This window comes from Agelaius tricolor, unplaced genomic scaffold, assembly GCF_023055355.1.
Source record: "Agelaius tricolor isolate 1412-34295 unplaced genomic scaffold, bAgeTri1.0.p SCAF_14, whole genome shotgun sequence".
NCBI classification, from domain to species: domain Eukaryota; kingdom Metazoa; phylum Chordata; class Aves; order Passeriformes; family Icteridae; genus Agelaius; species Agelaius tricolor.
In genome coordinates, this window is record NW_027269274.1 from 13234658 (window position 1) to 13260893 (window position 26236).

The 26236-nt window shown below is 39.5% G+C and overlaps 1 protein-coding gene across 3 annotated transcripts in view; it reads right to left on the reverse strand.

Annotated features, from left to right (window-relative positions):
- Nucleotides 1–16186: 16186 nt before the first annotated feature.
- CACNA2D3 (calcium voltage-gated channel auxiliary subunit alpha2delta 3) overlaps nucleotides 16187–26236 on the reverse strand; it is a 385811-nt gene continuing 375761 nt past the window's right edge. For all 3 annotated transcript variants that reach the window (XM_071439768.1, XM_071439767.1, XM_071439769.1), the window contains 3 exons: nucleotides 18394–18509; nucleotides 17513–17592; nucleotides 16187–16681 (listed from right to left, as the gene is read on the reverse strand). In XM_071439768.1, coding sequence (XP_071295869.1) covers nucleotides 16589–16681; nucleotides 17513–17592; nucleotides 18394–18509 — 289 coding nt within the window. In that variant the 3' untranslated portion in view covers nucleotides 16187–16588. The remainder of the gene's footprint in view (nucleotides 16682–17512; nucleotides 17593–18393; nucleotides 18510–26236) is intronic.

The window sequence follows — 26236 nt, forward strand, 5'->3', positions numbered from 1 at the left end:
CTCTCCCAAGCTTAACAGTTTCTTGTCCGAGGCACCCTGAAACCATTTGGGTTCCACCACAACTTCCAGCATTAGGGTTCCTTTCTGCCCTTTCCTGACTGACTGATGGTCCTGCCACATCCTTGGAATTGCAGAAAATGTCTGTGATGGTCACACAGGAAGAGCCACCAAGACACCAAAGGGACTCCCCAGAGCAACAGGCAACTTCACTCAGCCGCAGGGCCAAGGGTGGCTAAATAACCATTCCTCCCTGGGGCTAGTGCAAAGCTGAGAGGACCTCAAAGAATCAAGATGTTGGCTTCTTTCAGCCTGCTTCCAGCTTAACTTTTCCCAGCAAAACCATGTGTCTTCTTCTTGTCCACCTCCTCTCTCCCAGGCAAGACTCAAGCAGGATTTTAGGCAGGGGAGAGGATGGGGAAAGTTCCAGAGCAGCTAACTCAGCCCAGATTTTCCTACCAAAGGATTGCAGGCTGTAGCATGGTAAACTCACACCTTCTACCTACAGTGCTGAATCCTTGTTGCCAAAATTTCCAGTTTCTGAGGACAGGTATTCCCTGCTGAGCACCTCTCTCTGACAGTACAGGCTCACTGACCAGCTTCCCTCAGGCCAACAATTACTGCTTTCTCCATAATTCTGTCTTCATTCAGGCACTCAGCCTCTTTTCCCAGATGCTTTAATTCAATGGGCATTGAGAGGGAAATTTGTCTCCACACTCAGGATCTACCAATATCCCTCAAACCATTTCAATTTTATTACCTAATCCTGATTATTGAGTGTTTTGCCACTTATGGTTTGCCAGGATTTTGGTCCAACCACAAGGCCCAAAGAATGCACCAGGCCTTGGTATGGGAGTGAGCTTCTCCCTTTCTTGACTGAAAGTCCTGGCTACAGCCACTAATGCTTGTCACTCCCCTGACATAAATGTGCATGTCATCAAAAATTCTCAGCTTCCAGCAAAAAGCATGGAAGTCACTGGTTTTATAAGGGTACAGAACTACATGCTGCTATAACAGAGACCTCCAAAGGATCTTAGAAAAAAAGTGAACAAGGTTTTTAAAAGTGGCAGCTACAAGCCAAACACAGTGGGTGGCTTTCACCTATCCTGCTCTAATACCACAGCAGGATTTATGGCAGATTCCCTTTATGGCTGCAGCTCAAGGTGCTGTTCTTCACTTCCACAGTCTGGGAGCTGTGTGCTTTGACATTACCAGCCTGCCTTTCCCTTTGATCTGAGACTCTAGCTCAGGCAGGGCACACAAATCACAGGGGTGTCTGCCTGAGCAGATTAGCTGAAAGCACATCCTGCTCCAGGGCTCTGTGCCTTACTTGAACCAGGGCACCATGGCCAAAGCCTGGCCCAGGCTCACTCTCACCTCCTGGGGGAAAGCAGAGTTAGGAATAGTGGTGGAAAAGGGGACTTTGCCTCCACTGAACAGCACAGGGCAGACAGATGTTAATGCTGACATCCCACTGCATTTTATTGTGGGCTTGCTTTGATAGTGTTCAATTACACATATGTGAAAAATAAATAAAACCACATAAGCACATGACTTTTACAGCTCCAGCCAGTGTGTGTCAGGTCCCTTGTTCAGTTTGTTGGGGTGTTTTTTTTTGTTTGTTTTTTTTGTTTTTTTTTTAATTGAAGATGCTTAGGCATTTAATAGTTTGAGACAGAAAGAGGTTCCTCTGTTGGCTTGTGTTCAGGCTCATTTGAATTCAAATCCACATTTTGGAACAAAGAATCCAAAACAAGCCCATATTGAAGTGAAAGGATGCAGGAGTGGCTGAGCATGGCTCTGGAACCCATTGTGCAAGCAGCCTCAGAGCTGGGCTTGTGCAGCACTGCCCTGCCAGGGGGTAAAGCCCCTTGCTAAGCTGGGCTCTGCTCCAGCAGACATTTATGCATCTGCTTAATTTTTAGCAAAAAAGCTCTTCTACCAAAGCTGATGGAGCTATGTAAGAATCTGGGCAAACCTAGTTTAGTGCCTGTTGGATCAGGGCCACTGACTCCTACACTGCAACATGAAGGGGAAAACTTATTGAACAGAGACAGCATTTTCTTTCAGGAAAACGTCTCATTCCTCATCTGCTTTTCCCAATGTTAACAATCAGGCAGATCTGAATTATATTTCCCTATTGAAACATGATGCTATTTATATACACTTAAAACTTCATGTAGCTTTGCAGCTCTCAAGTAAGAAAAAATAAAGGAACAGGTAGTCAACAAAAAGACAGCATTTTTCATCCTAAAAAACATTTTTACATTAAATTCAGAACTACACACTATAAGTGGAATAGGAATTTCTCATTTTGTTTCTTAATGTTAGTTCAAAGCAAACATGTTCAGATTTTAATTTTTATTTTTTTTTTAGAAAAAGATTTTGGTTTATTCCCCTCAAGGAAAAAATATTTTCCATGGAAAGCGAAAGGTTACAACAAAACCATACAAAAATCTCTTGTCCAAAAATGTTAACCACATCTTAATACAATTTAACAGCTACCCATATTGTTGCACAACTGCCATCACTTTTTTCTGTGGCATGAAGTCTTTCCTCAAAAGCTATTGTGTCTTTTATCTGTAATGTGCATAAAATATTTTTTTAGCAGTAATGCATTGTGGCAATTGCTAAAATACAAGCATGTTTAATATGCCGTGACATTTTAAAAGACTGCAATTGCTTCTTAGAGAGGTTCTGAAATTGTTTTTTTCAGAATTAAACAGGAAATAAAAAGCCAAAGTGTACAGTGTATTATACATAAGTGGCCAATCATCAAAATGACCAAGTAAGTTCAGGACTCACCCGTGTGTTAAACTCAGCAGAGGAAGTGGCATACATTAACTAAGCTTCTGTATTTTATTTTCATTTCAAACCTTATTACCAGAGCTGTAAGGGCTTGGGAAAAAAACAGCCTGGCAGTGCACACTTCTCTAAGAAGCTCTTCAAGCTGTTGAGCCTTGGGAGAACCTCATTAAAGCCCCTTGCTTTTGCTTTTACACAGGTCTCCAGCTTGGGTTCAACAAGTCCCATCTCACTGTGCCAAATACTTAAGCAGGCATTTTTAAATGAACAGTTTAAAACATAATGATTGAAAGTGCCATAGCACATCTCCTCCCAAGGGACCCTGAAGCACTTTAAAAAGCACTATCAGACTAACTCTATACTGTTTCACAGTAGCCACATTTCTCCTGCTTTCAGCTCTCCTTCCCCTTGCAGTCGGAATTGCACCCTGATTTTAGTGAGGAAAGATGGGAGCTTGGGAGAGGAGCTGAGCTGGTGGCTGGAGAGGGAAACTGAGCCCATTGTCCCTGCAGAGCAGCACAGGGCACACACAGAAACTGCCAGATCCCTCCCTGCAGGAGTGCCCAGGGCAGGCACTGCTCACCTCGGGAGCTGAGTGCAAGAGGGAGCTCATCAAAGCCTCTGCATCCACCTCAGGAGCTCATCAGTGGCTCACTTCTCTTGGAATCAGCACAAGGTTTCCATCTGATTCAGTGTCCATCTGATTCAGTGTCCATCTGATTCAGTGTCCATCTGATTCAGTTTCCATCTAATTCAGTTTCCATCTAATTCAGTTTCCATCTAATTCAGTTTCCATCTGATTCAGTGTCCATCTGATTCAGTTTCCATCTGATTCAGTTTCCATCTGATTCAGTTTCCATCTGATTTCCCCAATTCAGTACTTGCTGTCCGCAGCACCAGCTGAAATGTGATCAGAAATCCTTCTCTTCTGAATGTGTTCAGTAATTTGGAAGATTTATTCACTTTTTTGGGGTCTCTCTATAGAGAGAAAAGCTCTATGGATATTTTATGCTACTTCCAGTGACCAAAATCTAATGTTAGAAGACCAGGATTAGAGTTCCAAAAATATCCATGCCCTCCAGCAATTTTTCCATGCTTAATACAATGTTTGTTCCTGAACAGAGATTGATTTGTTACTATGAAAAAAAATCAAAGGGTGTTTCCCATAACAGCTATCTCTCTAAGTGTGTATAATTTATATATACAGTTTATTAAACTAACCTATGTACAATTAAAATATAAACAATTCTGAGGGCAAAGGTTATCAATGCATCTGACAGTATGCCTTTAAATATTTATAGAAATTGTCACAAAGAATAAGAACTTAGCCAGAATCTTTCTGTACCTTCTAAACTACCTAGACAAGATTTAAATATTCACATCCTTCCTTAACGACCAGGGATTAGGCCTGGGATAATTTCCCCCACTTCCAACCATCACAGAGCTCCAATTACCATCAATAACACAAAACCTCTAAAATTAATAGAAAAGGATGTATTTTGCAAAATGCCCTGAAGATCAGTCAGCACTCTGAGGCTTTTCTAGGAAAGGATGACAAAGGGGTTATAGACACCTGTCTCTTCTCTTTAGAGTGAAAGGGGATGCTTTTGCTCATTTTAACTACAAAAGGATGACACTGGAAAGTCATTCTAGCACACAGGATAGTCCAAAGCTCTTTGGATCTTTCTAAATCAAACCTAGTGTCCTTTTAAATTCAGTCTGGAGTTAATAGCTGTAGATTACAAAGCAGCAGGGCCTTGTGCTATTGCACCAGCCTCTATTAACCAGGAGACATCCTTCTTTATCAGTCTGTTCTGCTGAGCTCTGGCCTAATCAAAGCTGCACTGCAGCCACCTTATCTGGAAGAGGCAAAGGCTCCTGGTGCACATCAGAAACAATTAAGCTCTTTGCTGGGCACAAATTTGACCCCCAAAAAATTCCTGACTAAGCCTTTTCGAAAAAGGTGGGGGAATGCCAGGTTGGCAACACAATCTCTTTCCCCTGCAAGTCTCCACTTCCCTCCACTTCAATCTAGAGCTGTATTTTCATTTAGATTAGGAAAAGGTCCTCCTCTGACCTCAGGTTTACCCCACACTGAGCTGGGCACAGACTGCTGCTGGCTGAGCTGGGCATGGTGCTGCTTTAGAGCTGGGTGGCATCAGCCAACTGCAAACCCTTCAGGCTCTACTTCCTAATTCAGGGCTTCACTGCACTGGGAAATGTACCAGCATGGCTATAGGGGCTTAATTATAATTTTTATAATTGGGATATAAATACAACTCTCTATTTGTACATTCATATAAGGACTATGTGTAACTATCTCTGGTTTAATTTATGTCACTATGAAAGTTGGGTGAGGAGAAAAACATATCTTTACTTTATGCTAAATATATCCAAAAGGGGAGCTCTACTGATCTATACTGGCCAGGCTGGTGTAATTACAGCTGTGTTTGGCAGTTTGTTTTCCCAAACAGGATGGGACTGTTGGGGTACATTCCTTGAGCTTTTATTGCAGCATCACCCTCATTCAATGGTTCAGACAACAGGAAGATGGCAAAAGTTCATGTACAGCCAGCAGCAGCCAAAGATTTATTTGTTAGGGACATTTAAAAAACTTTCCAGCCAATAGCATATTGCTAAAGCTTACAGACAATTGTTCTAGCCACAACAACTGATATAATTATACCAGTACAACCAAGCCAAGGAGTGTTCCAGCCCTTCCCAGCAGACTCAGGTACAGGTTACCAGGATAAGAAGGCAGCAGGAAGCTCCTGGAGTCCCACCTGACTGTTGACTTGCTGGGGAAATGCCCTTCAGACTTACTGAGATTGTGCAGCAGGGGATGATGACTGAGAATGGAGATGATATTTAAAATTACCATGGGTGATACAGCTAGCACCAGCTACAAATATTTTGAGTTGCCAGAATGATACTTGTGTCAAGTGCCAGCTTTCAATCAGAACTGACTGAGGGCTCTGCTCAGCCCCCAGTGAAGGAGCAGCACTTGGAGCCCCTGCCCAGCCCTGGAACGCGCCAGCTGCCCAGAGCTCCTTGGGGACACTCGTGTGAAAATAGGAGCTGGTAGGGTTTGTTTAGGAAGCAGCTCTAATATTTGACTTCCTCAAATTAGGAAGCATCTGCAGTGTGAACCTGGCCTCTCTAATATTTGTTTCTTTCACTAATAATTTCCTGATGTTTCAGATCCTTATGTCCTGACAGGACCCTCCAGATGCAATTAGTGTTGCTTTCATTTCAGTAGAGGTGCACAGAAACTGGAATCTTTTTTGAATTCATGGAATACTGAAAAACTTATGAGATTATTCATTAGAATTTTTAAAGAAACATGTCTAACCTAACACTTCACTGTGCAATATCTATTTTTCTCAACAGAAAAATTATCAGAAATAATTGTTATACTTTCAAGAGAATTTCAAAGAATACACATTTCTTTTTATAACAAAATGATAAAACAAGCAACATGCAATACCTTAGAAGCTTTCACAATAAAGAAAGCATATGATTTGCTGTCAAACAGCTTACATTCTGGAGGTTTCAATGTATTCCACTGGATCAATCAGATCTCACTTGATAGAGAGCTGCCTTCTACAGAGAGAAAATTAGCCAGAATATGTTTTCTCAGCAGTGAGCTTTCTGAATCACTTTAAAAGTTTGCTTATATTTGTATGATCTCAGTTGCTCTTGATTGCTAAAATTTGGAACTCTAACTTAAAGCAAATTAATTTCAACCAGACAGAAACCAATTCCACCTGGAGCAGGGATACAGGGCCCATGGCATGGGTGAAGATAGAATGACTAACTTTGGAAATCCAGGAAATAATCTCCTGAAAACTCAGGAAGATTTACGCCTTTCTAATCCAATCATAATTCACTTCTACAAAACATGGAATGAAATCCACAGAGAATCATCCAAGGAAATTCTTTGAGCAGACATATGGGGAAATTCCTCAGCAAAGGTAAAAGGTCATTTATTAACCTGAGACAACTGAATAAAAAAAGAAGAATAATGATGGTCTCCATTCCTTTTAAGAACTGTCAGTTTCTGAGAACAGCATAGGTGAAAAAGGGTGAAAACACAGCAGCAGCAGCACAGATACACACAGCTTTTCTTCTTGCCGTTGGGTTAACCAAGAGGTTAAATTCACTGCAGTTGAAGAAGTTAGCACAGGACTGCAGAGCATAAGAACAGCCAAGAGGGTAAAATGTGATTTAAAACCCTGCTAAAAACCCCCAAACTCTAAGTTGCAGAAGCCCAGAAACGATGAGGTTCCAGTCACCAGTGGCCACTTCAAACGCACAATGCTTGCAGTGGATCACAGAATCAGACCCAGATGTACTTTCATTTCCTTCTCAGATTGCTCTGAGTAGGTGTCATTGGTCCTTTCCAATCCAGCTTCCAGCAAACTCCAGAGAAACAGAAGGAAAAATAGCATTTTGCTAAAGTCAAGGCTCAAGATAAAACCAATGTCTTTTCTTTCCCTAAACTAAAGGAAAGATGAATTGACAGATAAAGTACTATACTCTATATTGTATTCTAGAAGATAATTTATAAGTGCACCATGGAATTCAATTACTTTTGATTGGTCCTGCCAGGACACTTCAAGTAGGGCACAAGTGCTAAGCAGCACATTATGTAATGCATAAGCAGGAACTGAAGCTAATTCTCCCCAACAAATCCTTGAAAAACACCAAGTGAAAGCAAAGAGAACTGAAAAAAAATTGCTGCCATTTGAGGCTTCTCAATAGATTTTCTTTTCTAATTCTACCCCCATCCCATACATTAGACACTTCAGAAGCAGTAGGGAGCATAGATGGGATGAAGAGTAGGGAGCAGAGCATGGATAGAGGGAATGCTGTCACACTCTTCAATTCATCAGGAGACAAGAATTTACATTCTCTGTTGAGGACTGGACCAGGAGACTCCAAAGAGTTATGCTGTCACTTGAGAAGCCAGCTTGAACTTCATATTCCATGAGTTATGGCACTCCAGTGCACAGGTACAGGCTGGGTTAAGAGGGTGTAATCAGAACCAGAAAGTAGGGATGTGCTTGGGTGACATGTTGCTTATCAATACCTGCAAGAGAAAAATAATGCTCCTTACAGCATAACTACTTCCCAGAACTGTAATATATACAAATATATATATATATATACATATATATATATATATATATATATATATATATATATATATATATACACACACCCCTATAGCAGTGCTAAACTAAACTTTCTGCTTTTAATGGCAGCAGACTATATGAAAACTCCAAAAAGATTCACTGAGCTCTTTTTCTTCTTCTGTATGATAGTAGGGTTTGGTGGTTTGTTGGGTGTTTAAGGACTGTTTTTTAAAACTCATGGAAAAAAGTGAGTAGGAATAGAAACACAAAATGGAAGGATTTAAAAGGACCTAGAGCCCTATAAGCAGAAAAGATCCATCATGATAAAACCATGGAGAAGAAACAGATGTGGAGTCCAGTAGTCTCTAAAGACTGGAACAAAGAATGATAGATCAATTTTATATCCATTTGCTTTCTCTTTCCTTCTTCATGAATACTGTGATTGTGCTTCTTCAGTGATTATTCAGCCATTAAAAAAACCCCAAACCTGATCTACTGATATGTTAAAGCATTGTCTGTTTGATAAGCGCCTGTTTTTTCATTTATATGAGTTGCAAATGTCTTCCAGAAGACAGTGCTGGTAATAGAAATTTATGATTCTAGAAGTTCAGTAAAAAATGGGCCAAGAGGCTTTTTGGGAGTATTTTGCAACGTTTCACAGTTACTTACTTATGTTAAGGCTTTAAGATTAGTTTAATACTCTCTTCTTCCAGAAAGCAGACTTTTTAGGATATTGCACTTCGGGGCTTACAGGCACCATTCAAGATTTCTCTCTTTGAGAGAAAATGTGACTTCTGATAAGCATGATAAATGCACATACTTTGAGAGCTATTTTTCAAAACAGCTTATTTACTTATAGCACTGACTTTAAAATAACAGATACTTTAGATGAAGGACTTTATACACTCCAGCTAGAATTCACTAAAGATATGGAAAAGATACCTGCACCTATAATGCTGTTATTTCCATTAAAAATGGGTAAGACTCTACCAGCACTTGTGAGATATAGGTGATTTTACACTTGATTTCTTATTCTGTATTGATTTAGATGATCTTCTCTCAGGACACTGCAGTTTAATAGTCTGAACATGCAGCTGATAGGTGAAATTTTTTGGAGCCATATCTTCACATTGTTTGCACACAGCTGACTGAAACCTGAGCTCCTCAGTTTTATTTCCTGATTTGATCAATGTAGCAGTTCTGGGGCAAAGTATTTACAGCCCAGTCAGGTCAAGCACCAGACTACTCTTACTTCCTGATTGAAACACAAATGCAGAATCTCAGAGGATTCAGATCCTGAGCTCTCTGCATTTTCATCTCCCAAACTGTAAAAAGAGGACAATACGGTAGAAGAATTCCAGAGGAAATCTCTGTTGAATCAAGACCAAACCAAGCTCAGTGGGTAACTTGTCTTTTTGTTTTCCCATTTTGCAGAATTTATTTGGAAGCAACTTCCCTCCCTGTTCCCTTGTCTTCAGCTGCTTCAGCTTTCAGTCTGTGCTCTCCTTGCTGTGCTCACTCTTAAACAGCAGATCCTGATCCTGGCCTTGGCACAACCCAAGTGTGCACCAAGCTGCCTTTTCTGCAAGTCATTTCTGAGGCACTGCCTGCAATGATGTATGTTGGGTCTTTTTGTCTGCTGTGTACTGAAGCCATGAAAATGCTGTCCCAACAAATTTCATTTCACTCTCTAAAACACAAAAAAGCTGACTCTTGTATGCCCTCCCTGTTCATAGCCAGCTTTACCTGTAGTACTTCATGAAAGGAAGAATATTTCCAAGAATGTGGCATGAATATTTCAATTGATAGCTACAACAGGACAGGGGGAAAATGTGTCAGTCTTCCCTTTTAAGAGGCCATAATCTTTCCTCTATGCCTGCCATGCTACAAGGGATTTTTCTTCTTGTGTAAGACTGAGGCAAAAGCTCAGGGAATGGCAGGGAAAGCAGTATAAAACATAGAATTTCCTGTTTATTTTACACAGAGTATATTCATTTTTTCATTTTTTTGAATTAGGGTATCCTCGACTAATCTTAAATCTTTCAGATGCTAATGAAGATAAGGTTGCTGTATTTGGAAAGGAATGGGCAGGACAAATTTCCAGGTTTTCTGCCATGAATATCAGAATGATAAAGCCTTCTTCTCTCAAGTGAAACAGTTAAGAAATTCATGGTTTATCCTAATCTGAAACAGCATTGCCTAGAGGTCCCAAATGCAGGGCTGAAAATATGCAACAATCTTGGTCTATTAGAAGTTGTAGATCATTTACATGCTTGGCAAGGCGGTTTAAGATCATTGTTTACTGTTAAGAAGTTCTCAAGTGTTTATTGAAAAATTTGTTAAATGTGAAACTTTTAAGTATCTTCTATTAGAAAAAATCCTCCAAGATAGACAGATGCAAATCCATAATGACTGCCATATGTCAGAAGGATTTCATGGTTAAAAACCGGACTTAAACAATGCCCCTCTGAGTTCCCATAAACCCAAGTTTTTAAAGCTTTTTTTCTTTTAAATAAAATCTGGAGGTTTTCTGCCAAGAAAACTTTTATCAGTGGAAAATAAAAATTCCTGACCTTTCTATATCTTGCAAAATATTTATCTTCCTACAGAGGTCTCTGTTTATATCATTACTAGTGGACCTAAATGATATTAACTAGATATCCCTTATTGAGTCCATACTTGTATGAATTCAAGTGTGTCACACTAACTCCAAGTTTTAAGCAGAATTCAAAATACTCTTTGTTTACTGTTTCTCCAGTGGACAGATTTCCTGGGAGTTTTTGAAATTCTCTGGGTTTAGACTTTGAAATACTGAAGAAGAAAGAGCAGGAGGAATGTCTACTTTAAAGGAAAATGGCTTTGTGAAACCCACAAAGATCTGATGATGGGAAATCACAAGTCTCCATTAGAGTCTTTATGACCAGGTTTCATGTCCTGCTTTTTAAAGTCTGCCAGAGATAATGGAATTACAAATTAATTGTTGCTCTGGTTTGTTTTTGATGCTTAGAAACCAGCAATGTAATAGATGCCTTTTTCACTAATTATTTCACTCACATCTGTTGACATTAAACAGATGTACCTAAACAGCTTCATTAACTATAACAGATAAAAAAAATATTGTCAGAAACTTGGGATTCTCGCTTAACTATTGCACATATCACAGTAATGTCTCAGAGGAAGCATTAGAATATCCAGGAATGCAGCTGACTGCTTCTAAATTAATTCCCCACCCATATGCACCCTCCAAACAACATGGGAAAATGAAAAATAATATTTCATTTTTCCAGTTGAACCAGACTGACCAATGCCAAATGAATAACAAAGAAACAAACCAAAAGGATTCTGTGTTTCCCCTGTCAGGATTCCTCTGCACATTTGCTTGTGTGCCCCGAGCATTCTCAGTCAGCTCAGCTATCCCAGCTAGTCCCGACTAGCTTCCTCTATTAAACATTTAGCACTCTGCCTAAGACCTTTAAATGGCTGATTCAAAACACTTCTCACCATGAACTGAAATCTGATCTTCCCTTTCTCCTGGAAGTGAAATACCCAGCATGTTAAAGCTGCAAACTAAATCCTAACATAGTCAAACAAACCCAGCATTAACCACTTGAACTTCTGGTGTTAAGGTTCAAATCTGACTCGGAATTGTCAAGTGTAACCTTTTCCTACAAGGCTGCTTTAAACACATATAAGTGCAGCTCAAGACCACATCTGGAATGAAAAAACCAGATTTCCAGCTTGATCTTACAGAGGCCGTAGTAGCTGTCAACTCCTTATAACGTCTTGATAAAAGAATTCAAGTAGGAGATAACCAAATTCTGCACAACTTGAATGAACTAGAGCTCAACTCTTCAAAAGCATCTTGGATTTTACAGCACTGTGATGTGACAGGCTGGAAATTCAGCCTCAGTTCCATTTAAAGATAACAAGTGACTTGCAATTAATAAGGAAAATATCACAGGGAACACAGTTGCTTTCAGGCCACTTACTGTGATATTGCATTGATTTTTTTCCATATTATTTGTCAATCTTGTGTGAATTACCTGAACATTTGTACGTAGTCAACAGAAACTGTTAGCAGCAGAGCAGAGCAGGAGCTTTTGACACCTGGTGAGGTGTTAGAGGGTACTGTGACACAAACACAATTACCTGGTTATTCCTGCCACCGTGATGAGCAATCAAAGCTGCTAAAACTGTTGAAAAGGAAACTGTCTTAAGATTTTAGCCTCTCATCACTTGGATGGCTGGATCAATCCACAGTTTGACTGCCTAGTCTTAATTAAGGCATCATGACACTTAGGAGAAAATAGTAAGAAATGTCTAATGCAAGAACAGTCAATGAGTTCTTCCTAAATTAACACTGTTCTTTGAAATTCTTCAAAGCATCTGCTAGGCAGCATTGTGGACTTCAAAAATAATTCATATTGAAGTGCAAGCAATAAAATAACATTTGCTGAGTTACCCACACTTACCATGGGAAGAAGGCAAAAAGTCTGGTAGAGTTGGAGACACATCCTTCCACTCAGAGCCCACAAGAAGGGACTCTGAGTTGGTATATCCAAGTTGTAGCATCCAGTTTCAAAAACTGTTTTTGGGAAGAAACTTAGGACTGAATCTGGAAGAGGACATAAATGCTCCCAAGGAACTACAGCAAGAATATTATTATATTGGAAGAAATATGATCTGAGCTTAAGGGCCAAAGGCTAAAGACAAGGGAGAAGAAAATTATCTTGTGACTGGATTGTGAAAAACTCCATTGAGACCTTCTGGACTCTGTTCATGGGAACCATTTCTCTCTGAGTGGATACATGGGAGCTGGACCTGTCACAGGGAATATGTTGTTGTACACCAGATAAATAACAAGGCAGTCAAATACACAGGGAAGGATTGGAACAAGTAGGAATAAAAAGCTGCATATTATTGGGAGTATCTGGGGCAGTTCGGGGAAAAGAATAATCAAATAGGAAAATCAAATATAAATATTTTCCACGGGTGAAAGGTTTTGATGCACTCTTCTGCAGAAAACTTTCCAGTTGTGAGTGCCTATTTACATTAAATCTGCACAAGCTGGAATTTCTGAAGCACACAAAGTCCCAAGATATAAAAGTCCTTGGAGGCCATAAAGGGCTCAGGAAACACATGGAAATAACTGGAGGCTTCCAGCCACAAACCTTCTGTGCCAAACTTCTATTTTGCCTCGTGAACTCAAAGGGCTAAACAGGCCAGTGCCTTGTTCTGGGGCTCCTGCTATCAGAAGAAAACTGAAACAGTCTCTTGAAGCCATTTATGCAATGAAACAATTACTGCTGCTTTTAATATCTTCTTGCCCTGGGCAGCCACCTGTGTCGCCGAACACACATATTGCAGAGCTGGCCCTGGCAGCCAAGCACAGTGGGTCAGGCAGTCTCAGTGTCACAAAAACAATGAGAGGAGATAGCACAGCTGTGGAAACCTGCCTGAGGCTCTCTGGCTTACATGGTTTTAAAGGAGTGTTTGCAGCACTGACAGTTATGGACAGTTTTCCCACACAGAACTATTAGAAAATGGTCATGGCCAGCCCTGAGCCCCCAGACAGCTTTTACTTTATCAAGATTAAAGGAAGAGGAGGCAGCTGGGGCTAATAAGTTGCAAATCAATGCCATTAGCAAAGAGAGTAAAGAAAAAAGATCCAAGCCCTGCAAAAGCTAAAGCTTTTAGCTCTGCCTCTTGCTGTGCAGAAAATTATTGTACAGTTGTCCCAGTTCTCCTTGGATTTGTCCTCAGATTCAAGGAGATAAAAGATACAGAAAATGTCTGAACTTCCTGTTTATTAAAATATATGTAAGTCACACATATGCAGCTGTATGTATACACATGCACACATATTTCTTTTGCTATTTAGTGCAATTGACTTTGTATCAGACTTTGCATAATAATTTCAGTATTTAAGAAAAATAGCATCTCAGATTAGTGAGATAATGGAATTAAATTCCATAACCCTCTATGACCTGCCACAGGCTATGGAATGACAGCACAGACCCACTTCATGGCATGAGATCTTCACAGCTTCAGAGCTAATGACACAAGGACCAGCAAACTCAAACACAGGCAGGAACAACATTAGCATTTCCAGCTTTTCTGGAAATCTGTTTCAACAGATTCCATCTGTTTCCCCTGTTGGAGAACTGTGTGCCATGAAACCCATAACCATCATTGCTGTGCTCAGCCAGGCTGCTCCTGCTGCAGCCACTCCCTGTGCAGAAGGGACTGGTGTGCACACATCCTTCAGTCTTGTGTCCATTCTTCCTGACTGGCTTTATCAACCTGGATTCACACTACACCAGAAACTGCTAAGGCATAGATACAAAATTAAAAATACAGCTTCAATAAGAGAAATGACAACTCATAAAACTGTTATTACACTTAGCAATTGACTTGGATTGCTCTGTTTCACACAGTGACTTGTTTGGGTACACCAATGCCTTCTGCCTTCATAACTTTGCCTTGGTGTGTGAAAATGAACTGTCACATTTCTCTGAGCAATATTCATTTACATGCCCATATTTAAATCTCTTTCTCAATATTAATTTAGACTGTCATACTTTAATCTCTCTTGTCACTGCCTGGCTCCTTTGCAATTAAAAAAGCACCCACCTGTTCCCCAAATGAACAATGAATTACTATTACAGATTTTCACCTAGTTTTTGTAGAAATACACTTTCTCCAATAATGTATTTCCTTTCTTTGTAAGCAATGATGATTAACACATCAGACAGTTTATGCAGAGCTTTTCAATAGCTCTAATGAGAAAGATACTTTTTTCCACATTCTACAAGGAAAACCACCTGTACTGTATTGGCTATAACCATGAAATACCATTACAGAAGAATTGTAATCAGATATACAAAAGCTATGAGGCTGCAATGTTGTGAATTCTGGAAACTCAGAAGGAGAATCAAAAATTAAATATTTATTTATAAAGTATTGACATTATTTTTTTTTTGTGAGAATGATGGAGGGTAAGGGGGAATGGAGCTCAGAGAAAAAAACCAAGCAAAGAAGAGCAGGATATCCATGTCAGCCAAAGTGGAGAAAATGCCTTGAGGTCCCAATTTGCTTAGTAAACAAAGAATGTCACTAGGACAACAGTTTGACTGAATGTCAGCTGGAAAATTATTCCACAGAGAAAGATTTTGAGATCAATAAGAAGTCTGAAAGAAAACACTCAAAAAAAAAAAAAAAGGACATGAGGAAAAGAAATTTATGAGTGCAAAAACCTGAATGGTTTCAGAATCAGAGAGAGTACCAATGCATTTGAACCCATTAAAGCATTGGAGTGGAAATTTTGTTTTACTAGTTCTTCCCCTTACAGGCTGAGTAGTATTGTTTAAAACAAAGCCCCTCTCAGTGGCCCTGCTCCCTGTTCCCCCCCAAAATACACAGCAAATCTGCTTAGCATTTATCCCAGGCTGAAAGCAAACTTACACCCAACCAGGAAACTGCAGTCTCCAGGCACCTGATTTAGATTTAGAGCAGTGGCATTTTATTTTGCATTTAATGTATTGTATTGTTAGAAGGACAGGTCATCCTTTGATAGCATCCTATAAAATTCCAAAGACAAGCTGAGACTATCATAGTTCAAAGATCAAGATCTCCAGCAAATATATCCACACCAGGGACTTTGCTGCCAATTGCAAAAGGAATATGCTCATCTTTACTACCTCATTTCCCTTACAAAAAAGAATGTAAGGCCTGGAATAAAAACATCCTGGTCTAGACCTTTGCCTACCAACAGGGACACTCCAAACCAGTTTTCTGCTGACACACAACTTGACAGTTGCAAGTCAGACTTTCTCTGCTTATCACTTTCCTCATAATGAGCTTCTCCTGTCTGACATGAGATCAGAACAGCAGCAGAACAGTGTCACCCTTTGATCTGGGCTGTTCTAGATATCTTCCTATTCCTTCAGATGAAAAGTATTTGATTTTTGCCATCTGCAGCCAAATCAACCAATTTGACCCAAAGCTTGCCTAAGTTAGAAGGTTTTAATAAGGATTTGACTCACTTTCTAAATGCAGGTAAGATATTTTATGGCTATTTCCAGAAACCAAACCTTCTCTATAATTCAGCACCATATATTACCTGCTCAGTTTCATACACACACAGGTATTTCCTTAGCTTGTTAATAAAAGCTATTCTGCCTTATTGTAAAAGCCAAGTCCCATTTTCTTCTCTGATTTTTTTCAGAAAGAGGCTAAAAGCATAATAAAATATCATCCATTTATTTTATTTTCTTCCCATCATTCATTATTTGAACAAATATATTAGCATACTTAAAATACACTCTGAAACTGTGATTTTAATATACTTTATTGAAAAAAGTACACAGTTTAAATTGTATTCAATGGGACAAAGCAATGGTCACCTCTATCTACCAAGTCCTTTTTTGATGAATCATGACTGCCATATGCCAAATTCACATCTGCACGACTTGCAAAGTAAAAAGATAAATCTTTTTTCAACATATCTTTAAGAATTTATATCACCAACAGTTTAAAATCATGAAATGCTGATGCTCTGACTATATTTCATGTCCTCTATGTTGCACCATTTCCCAGTTCACAGTTTATCCATGTTTTAGCATGCCAGTTGAACACATCAGTCAATGTCACCTGGAGAAAATCATCAATAGTAGAGGAAGAAGAACAAGAGAAGGTTTAGCACTAAGGCCTGAGACACCGCCACATTCTCTTGCATTTTCCTAAAGAAAATAAAACAACAACAAAAGAAAATAAATACAAGCCACTACAGTCAATTATGACACATGCTTCTTTAGCAAACATAGGCATTAGAGCACTGATGCAAACAACAAAGCCCATAAATTAAATATACTCAGGAAGTTAATGCAAGTACACATTTGGAGTTGAACAAGTTTAGGTTGTAGACTGAAACAACAAGCACTACAGCATCCTCTCTACTTTCTACTTTAGGTCTTGTTCTACAAGAACATTATATCAGCAGAGGCAGAAATTAAAGTCACTCCAGAGTAAAAAGGATGACAATGAACCTCTCCTGTACAAGCCACTGTAATCACATCCTGGTCTCTACCAGCTCTCCTTGGGCTGTGTGAGAGCATTATTCACAACACAGAGCAGTAAATACATGGTGTGGAGGGGTCACTATCCCTCCCAGGCAATATTATGTGTGAGCACAATGATTATAGCATGACAGGGTTGATACTGACACTAATTACTGAAGCAAACATTGACAGCAGAACATTCCCAGCCATCTCTAAGGAATCCTGTGGTCACTGCTTGGGCCAGAGTAAGTTCTCAGATATTCCTGGCTGCCAGTGCTCATACCCTGCCACGTTCTCTGACATGACACAAACCAGTCTGCAGAAGCAGCAACTCAAGGCATTGTCTACATCAGTACAAAAAACACTTGTAGCACTTCCAATATCCCTGACTACTGAGTCTTATGATGATTTCCCAACATTTCATCTTGGAAGATAGTTTTCCTATTAATCATTTTTAAAGAAATAAAAAATTTACCAGAGCTCAAAAGAAAGGAAAAGTAGATAGAAACTTACTTCAGGGTGAAATCCATGACAAGATTCTGGGCGTCTTCTTATCTTCTGAGATTTCAACCGTTCACATTTAAGGGATTCATTATGTACAAGGCAGTTAAGGAGAGATGCTCTGAGCATTGCCTTCTCATGGGATTGTTTTGAAATGAATACAGTGAATTTCAGCTCCTTTCTTCCTCTCCATTAAAACCCCCAGGTGATATGTGTGGGCACCACAAGGAAAAGAAAGTGATTCTAGTGCTTTCCTCTCTCTGTGATCTGTGTTTTCAACAGCACGTGTGCACTTACACTGCTGACCTGCCTTTCCATAAGTCTGCAATAAAAGCACACCCCAGGCTGCTTCTGAAAAATTCCAGTTTATGGGAAAAAACTAATCCTGAACTACCTGAACTACAGAGCAGCAAAAAACAGGAAGTAGAGCAACAAAAAAATCAAGTGATATATTTACTTTGCTAAACTTTTGTAGATTTGGAAAGCAGGACTCTGAAACATTTTCAATGCTCCAGTCAAGCCTTAAATAAAGAGATATCTATATTAGAGTGAGTTCTGTAACTTCCAGTATAATGAGGTCCATCTGATAAGAAAATTACATATTTAGTGGCTTATTTGAAAGCTGTTCAGCTGTATAAGGATGACCATGACCTTATGCTACACAGGATCCATGTAAGTGTGTTTGTTTAATTCATATTGGCTGTGAAAAACAGGAAAAAAAAGAGAAGTGAATGCACATTGAAAAAATGTGAGAACATATTCCCAGATGGCTTAATTTCAAACAGCACATATAATGGGTGATGATGTCATGCAATACAAGTTTTACATGATAAGAAGTTTTTCAATATTTGCATCTTGAATCTCTTTCTGACCAGTTTGTAATAACAAAAGGATATATCTTATTTCTATAGGTGCCATGGTAATTGGTGGGATAGAATCACAGAAGCATTCATTATCTACTACCACCATGAAGAGGTTGCTACTTGGGATCTGCTGGATAACAAAAGACCTGAAAATTAAAAAGAAAACAAATAATGGTGACATTATCAGCATTTCTGAGCCACTGGTTCTTGTTAGGAGTTTATCAGACTTTTATGTATTTACAGTCTGGAATGGAACAGATCCACAACTCTACTGAAGGCTCCTCTGCAGCCACACACTGACAGCTCACAGCCCCAAACTTGAGTCTCTACAGTTGTATCAGGGCCTTTGTGCACCCTGGGTCTTGCTTGAAGCAACAGCAACTCCTGATCAGCTTTCATCTGTCCTCTGGAGAGCCATTTTATTACTGAGCCAACAAAACAGAGATTAGGCCTCAGCAGTTTCCAAAGTGATTTATTTTAGAATAATGACTATCTGGTATAAATATGGTGATAACTCAGCACCACATTCAAATGAAGACAAAGTAGGCAACTCAAAGGGAGAGCAAAAAAATAAAGGCATTTTTGTAAGAAGGAAATCACCCAGGGAAGGATCCTGTGGGCACCAGTCAGTGATGCACAGAATTGCTGTGAGCTGAACCCTTAAGCACACACCAAAGAGAAAAGGGGCAAAAGGCAGAGCCAGATGGACACTATTTAGCCTTTCTTTTGAAACTCAGGACACAATACAAAAAATGGCTTTAAGCTCAGACCCAATTCCACGTGAAATTTTGAAGCAATCTGTTAGAATTGGTACATCCTATCAGCAGCATGTCAGCCATGTCAAATATCACTGAAATCTGGCAACTCCAAGAATTAGGTGTTTTGCAGTGTGGTTTGCTGCAAATGTACAGAATGCTAAGTGAGGGTTTGAGCACCAAGAAGATGTGGAGAGAAACATATTTTTCCTCAGACATCTTTCTTTAAAATACATATTGTCTTACTATAATAACTCCCTGCTTTTTCCAAAGATCACAGAAGATGAAATAGCAGAGAGGGCAGGGAATATTTAGACCTAGCCTAAGAAAAAAAATTTGGAAATCTTACTATAAAAATGTTGCCAACGGAAAGATTAAATGCTTTTCAGTATTTTTTAAACTTACTGAACCTCCATTAAAATTACACTTAGAGTGATCTGCAATATGTTAACTTTATGTTTATACATGAAATATACATTTATGGCATAATGTAAAAGGCTGAACTTTATAAATGTACCTACCAAACAGCTGGAGCATGTAGCAAGACTGACATCATTGTAATGGAGCATCTGTGGCTTTGTGGATTTGTGTGTGGGAGAAATGGGGCCAATAAAAGGAAAGGAGGAAAAATCTTTAGCAGGCAATAGCACCAAAATTGTACTGCATGAATTTCTCAAAACAGCTATGAATAAATCAAACAGTAAAGGATAGAAAAAACATTACTTTTATTGCCAGAAATTGGCACTATTTGCATTTTGTGCAGTCTGAAACTTATATTCATTGTACCTTTAAAACTAGCTCAGAAAAGAACCTGATGGGCATAAAATGCTTTAACAATTAATTGGATGCTAAAGGATTAATTTCTTTTTGCTGAGAAGGGAGTAATTACTCTTCTGTTTTACCTGTGGTGTGCCCAAATTCAGGCCCTTTTTTGATACCCCTTTTTGTCACCCCCCAGGTGAACACTGGAGCCTGTGGAAAGCATGTACCCCACAGCCAGGTTTAAATTAAGGTGCCAGCTCAGGAAAGCTGGGAAATTTCCCATTCTGATCCTTCTTTCACCCACTCTGAGGTGCCACCAGGGCTGTGCAGTAAGAGGCTATGCCCTCCTCAAACTAGAGAGGGGAGAAGAAAAATTCCCATCATTTCACCTAGCTGGGATGAAAGCACTTAATCCAGAAGAGTGTTTCAACTACAGAATTATGATGCTGAGTAAATTACTACACAGCTAAACTATGAAGTCTAGCAAAATTTTCTGTATTGCTTTATTACTGAAAGCCTTCATTATTTTTGATTTCATCCATTTGGGGAATGCAGTACCTGCATCAACTGATGGAAATTATGAATTAAAAGCAGTTCAAAGAGCAATATATTAGTTAAGTAAAAACCCCTCTCTAGGAGCTATATCAAGGTATCAGTGAAGTACCTTGACTCTGTTTACCAAACAGGGAATATTCTCACAGACCTACAGGCTGTTTAACTAGTACAGAAGTTTGTGAAGGGTCTAAGCTTATGGTGGCTGCCACAGAGCTATAAAGAAACATAAAATACTGAACATTTTGGCCCTCTGTAGCATTTTTTTCCATAGTGCACAATAACAACTTCACTAATATCTTGAAAAGTGAAATAACTTGCTTCTCATCCTCCCGCTAGAAGTTTTTTAACATTTTAAAAGAAAATGTTTTCTTCCATCAAGAAGTATATGGATGTTTCCCCTTACACAATTCTCAAACATAATCTGCAAATGAAGTTGTAAAGCCAACATACCAACAAGTGAAGATAGAGGATTCAAGACCTCGATTGAGCCAACCAAATAAATAAGGGCAAAAAATGTCCATTTCAGCTTTCTTTTCTATTTCTAATAGTTTGCACAAACAAAATATACCTCCTTCAGCCATTATAATTTAAGATCATTTCACAGTCATGAGATATTCCTACCCTCACCAGATCAGTGGCAGAGAAATTTGTGCCAGTTGTAACCAACAGGGTTGCTGTGTGACTATTCAGATAATTCACATGGCACTGCTTCCATGCCCAAACTGGATAAAGCCCACAATCATCCCAGCAGCAGCTCTGCCCTTTGAGCCCAGCCTTCTGTTCCCATGGTGACATGCATATGCATCTTTGAAATTCATTTTGAACATTCATGCCAGTAAGTCTCAGGAACCAAACATTCAGAGAAAACAAAAGGTGCACAAACACAGTCAGACCAAAGCCTTTCAGAGACTGAGACATTCCACCAAAATACTTCACTGTGTAAGCCAAGGCTCTGTTGCAAGGGAGAAAAACCTCCAGCAAACAGCTTCCATGGCTGCAGGGAGAAATGAAGTCGCTGACAAAGTAGGGAAAATGGTATTATCTTTTTGTGAGATCCACTGTGAGGCTCTAAAGGTTCTCTTACAATAACCATTCCTGAACACCTGCTGGCTTAAGCTGGCATTTGTGTCCCTGGTAATATGGAAACCAACTCTCAAGGACTGAGTAAGGGCTTTGGCTGAACTTTATTGCTGCTTTAACAATCAAAAGAAAGTCTATGTTTAAGTGCTTTATTATTAAAGAGAAGGTTTCACATTTAAAGGATAAAGCTCTTCTTGTTTTAAGAAATGTAAATCTTTTGATTTGAATCCTTTTCCTCTAGTGCAGTATCATCACCACCATTCAGTGGGGCAGCACAGGAATAGGCTTGCAAATATCTCCAAATATAAAACAGACTAAACTGTTGGGGTTCCTGTTGAAGCTACTTTGAGTCAATAAGAAGCTTATTAATAATTTCTCCTCCATCTTTCATCCACGGAGGAACTAGCTTGGTTTATTTGATGTACAGGTTCAGAGGCTTAAAACAGACCTGAAAACAAACTGTTTCTTGACTTTGTGGGGAAGGTGGGGAAGGAAGAAATTTAATACTTGAAAGGGGTAGACAGAGAGGGAGGAAGAAAATCTAGTTATGCCAAACTATTTTGTTAATGAAGAAAAAAAACAACAGAGAGTAACTCTGCAAGGAACTCTGTATTTTGAGTCAGAGTGTTACATGACAATTTTGTCATGTTGCACACACAGTATCTGTTTCTTTTTAACCTCTTTTGGTTTTGGTCCATATAAAAGCATGAGCGCAAATAAAATGCAAACAGGTTTGGGAAAAATACAACAGGTTCATGTTTTAATTTGTGAAAAATACAACAGGTTCATGTTTTAATTTGTGAAAAATACAACAGGTTCATGTTTTAATTGGAAGTAGAAAATATTTGCTCAAAAAGCAATACTTATTAATCTGTTCCTCAAAAATTAATTTTTCATTGTGCAATTATAAAAAAAAAGACTTGGACTGCAGGTAGTGCTGTGTTCATAATTATATTTGGTAGTCATGCTTCTGAAGGCATGAGAAGAAAGCACACTTTTAATGTGTGTCTGGTGGCTAAATGACTCTTCCCACAGATAATCAGTTCTTTCTCACTCCTTTAGGCAGCCTGTAACCTGGAAAGCATCATAAGAGCACTGCAGGGCAAACGCTGGGGTGCAGTCACACCTGATGGCTTTGAGCACATAGCTCAGGTTCCTGCAGTAGAAGGGTGAGCACCTCCAGCTCTGGCCATGCAGAGACACAAATTATTCAAGGACAATTCAGGGCAGGAGCTTGGCTTTGGGGATCTGAGCCATCCTCTGCAGGAGGGTCCTTCTCTCCAATGGATGGAACGTGATCCTGCAGAGAAATGCATCCTGAACAGGGTGAAACATGACACTTAGCAAAGCCAAGTGTGGGCTACAGCACCTTTTCTGACTGAGCCAGCACATTACATTCAAATCTGGTTTGTTGGGTTTTTTGGGTTTGTTTTTTGTTGGTTTTTGTTGGTTTTGGGTTTGTTGTTGTTTTTTTTTTTTTTTTTGTTTAAATTTAAATTGGAATCTCTCCCTTTTATTTGTACATGTAAAAGTCTTTAAAGAGTTATAACATATATTCTATAGTTATAATAATTTCTTCCCCAGACTGTTTAAAAAAAGCACCTGAACAAATCAAATCCCCCAACCTAATTCCCAAAATTCATATTATAAGAATTGCTTTCTACTGTAAGGAGAAATAATTAGAATATCTACGGTACAGACAGTGCAGAAGCAGGGACTGATCTGACACTGCCCTTGCAGCAATGCCTTCTCTCCACACTTCTTTCTCTTCCTTTCATCTTTCTGTCTCTGAAGCCCTGGGTGGTAAAGTGTTTGTGAGGGAACTGGGAGAGGGACAAACCTCTCTGGGAAAGGAGGAAGATGCTCCAAGATCAAAGGACAGGGACAGCAGGACAAGCAGTGACAGTGCCCTGTGGGAGAGGCTCTAGGGAAGCAGGTTTGCTGCTCCTGCAGGAGGTGCCTTTGCCATGAGAACTCTGAAAAATGTCACCTTAGAGATTCTGGAGCATTTCCCATGCTGATGGAGGCAGGTCCAGCAGGAGCAAGGCAGAGCTGTGCCCTTTGTCCCTCCTAGCTGCTGTATCCCCTGACAGACCCAGCCCAGCTCACTGGCCAACCTGCAGATCTCACCCTTCTGTCAGTCACTGATTCCCCTCCTTAATGCAGGCCATTGCTTCACTACAAATACCTCAATCATATGGTCCAAAATCCGTATGTGGCAGGCTTAACACCTTGTCTCTGAAATGCAGTTGGCTTCCCCTTTCTTTTCCTAGCATAGCTGGATCAATAACAGGCAAAGCTGAGGGAATTCTATTTCAGATGCACCAGAGATGTGTCTCATCCAGCCAAGCAAACCTAACCTTTAAGCTGTTTACTCCCCACTATTTGACTACAGCATCTGCTCTTAAAGGAAATCAATATTACAGCTGAGCAGCTCAGTCTCTGTATTTCCATGCAGGAGAGGTAATCCATTTGCTTGTCCACTGGTGTTCAACTTTGGACAGGATATAAACTGAAACACAGACATGAGGTTTCCCTGCTAATGAGCAGCCACTTCCACAGCCCCAGCACAGTGAATCTTGGGGAAGCTGTTTCAACACAGCATTTCTTGTAGGGGCCTGGCAGCTGTAAGAGAGGGCACAATGATAATGGGTAGTGCAGACTGAGGATCCCAACCACCACCATTTCTTGGTCATTTGCACTGAGCTATTTTCCTTTTCCTGGCCTGCAGCCCTGGTGCCACTGGCTCTGGTGGCTACTGACACTGACACAAGGCTTGTTTCAGCAACAAAGAATGGCAGGGAACTCCTGGGAGCATTCAGAATTCTCTGATTTTCAGATCCATGGCCCCCTGTTTTCTTCAAACAGCTGCAAAGGCTGAAAAGTGTTAGAGGGAACAGAACTAATGTCAAGCAGCAGCATGGAACTCGGAAGACACAGGATAAAACTATGCTTGTGGGACCAGAACATTTAGAAAGAATATCTTCTCATTATACTGAAGAATGGAAGATATTTCTTTGTAATTTGGGGAGGATTTGAACACAGCAACAACACTAAAAGCAATTCAGCTTGTTTAAAAAAAATGCTGTGTGTTTCCTGTTAAAAATTAATTATTTTTTTCTCATAGAAATACTTCATTATTGCACTTTGCTTTAAAAAAACTTTGTTCATGAGTAATAATTGCTGATCTATGTGCTGTATTTTGCAATAGGTAATCTCTTTTAATTTTACAAAAATACCCTGCTGTTATATCTGTGCTTATAACAGACACTATGCAGTAGAATATGTGGTCATGACAAATACATGGCTTAGGCAGGATTTTAGTAATATAAATATTTAAATCACTGTACAGATTCACTCTTAATTCCATGCTCAGGAGGCTTAGCAGCCTGATTTAAGGGCAAAAAAAATCCATGTATGTATTTTCAATTTTTTCCTTAATGACCACTGGAACACTATTACTATCGTTTAATGTCACAGTGATGACTGTGGGACTTAAAATCAAATTATGAGTAGAAAATCAGAGTATTGTGTTAGCAAATGTCCCTCCTGCACATACATAATCATATCAATCATTTTCATGTGACAATAGAAAAGATCCTTTAAATAGCACTTGTTTGCTCAGGCGGACAAATCCTACAAAGCATGGAAGAATTTCACTGTGAGTAGTTTGAACTGAAATAAACATATGACAATATTTTCAAATTGGCAACCTAAACAAATGCACAAAGATGTGAGGAAGTGTCTAAATTTCCATGGAACTCTGATAGCCCTTAGTGGCCACTCTGGCTCTTGAGCATCACTCTAAACTCAGCCTTTTCCCCCTTGGTGTTTCAGTACATTTTTTGTCTGCAAACCTCCATTAATGAACTTGGAGTATTTTGGATGTAACTTTGGGATTACATTTCACATCTGTCAAATGTGATCTTTCCTATTTTTTACAGAAAAAAAATATACCAGCATGAGGGCAGAGTGAATGGAAAATATTGTGCATGCTGCACTCAAATATGTGTTACTCACATAACTGTTGGTTGCAAACGTTCAACCCTAATGGTCTGGAACAAACTTTAAGAATTCAACTGGAGTGCAGATATCCACTCTGCTGTTTCCCAACTCCTATCATGTGCTTTCCAGGCTGTTGGACACATTTCCAACCCACATCTCTCTCGCTTATCACATTTTTGTAATGAATGAATGAAATGTTTATATCACAGTCAAGTTGTGCTACTTGTTTTTGGTTGTTTTTTTTTGTTTTGTTATTTTTTTCCCAAATAAATGATGACAGAGAATGAAATATCTAATGCAATTTGTAAAAATAACATATATGCCAATAACAACATTTCTGAGAGCTGGAGCTGTATATAAAAAATCAGCTAATGGTTCTCTCACATGAAAAGAGGCAGATAAACTTCTAGCCTCAGGCTTGAAATTGGATCTTGACCTCATGCTAGCAAAATATTGTCACCCCATACAGCCTCACTGCAGTACAATTTGGTATCAGTGCAAACATAGAGCAAAGTTCAGCACTGAGGATTTGGGTGAGCAGTGTCATCCTCACCATTCCTGTGCTGCTGAATGCTCGGAGCCCCACGGAGCCGTGCCATGGCTGGAAACTGAGGGGTTTCAGCCAGGATCCCCCAAAAGTGCCCATCCTCACTCACTCCCCACCAGGAGGGGATTCTTTCTCAATTAACTGATGCTCAGACAAGAGTACTTGACCA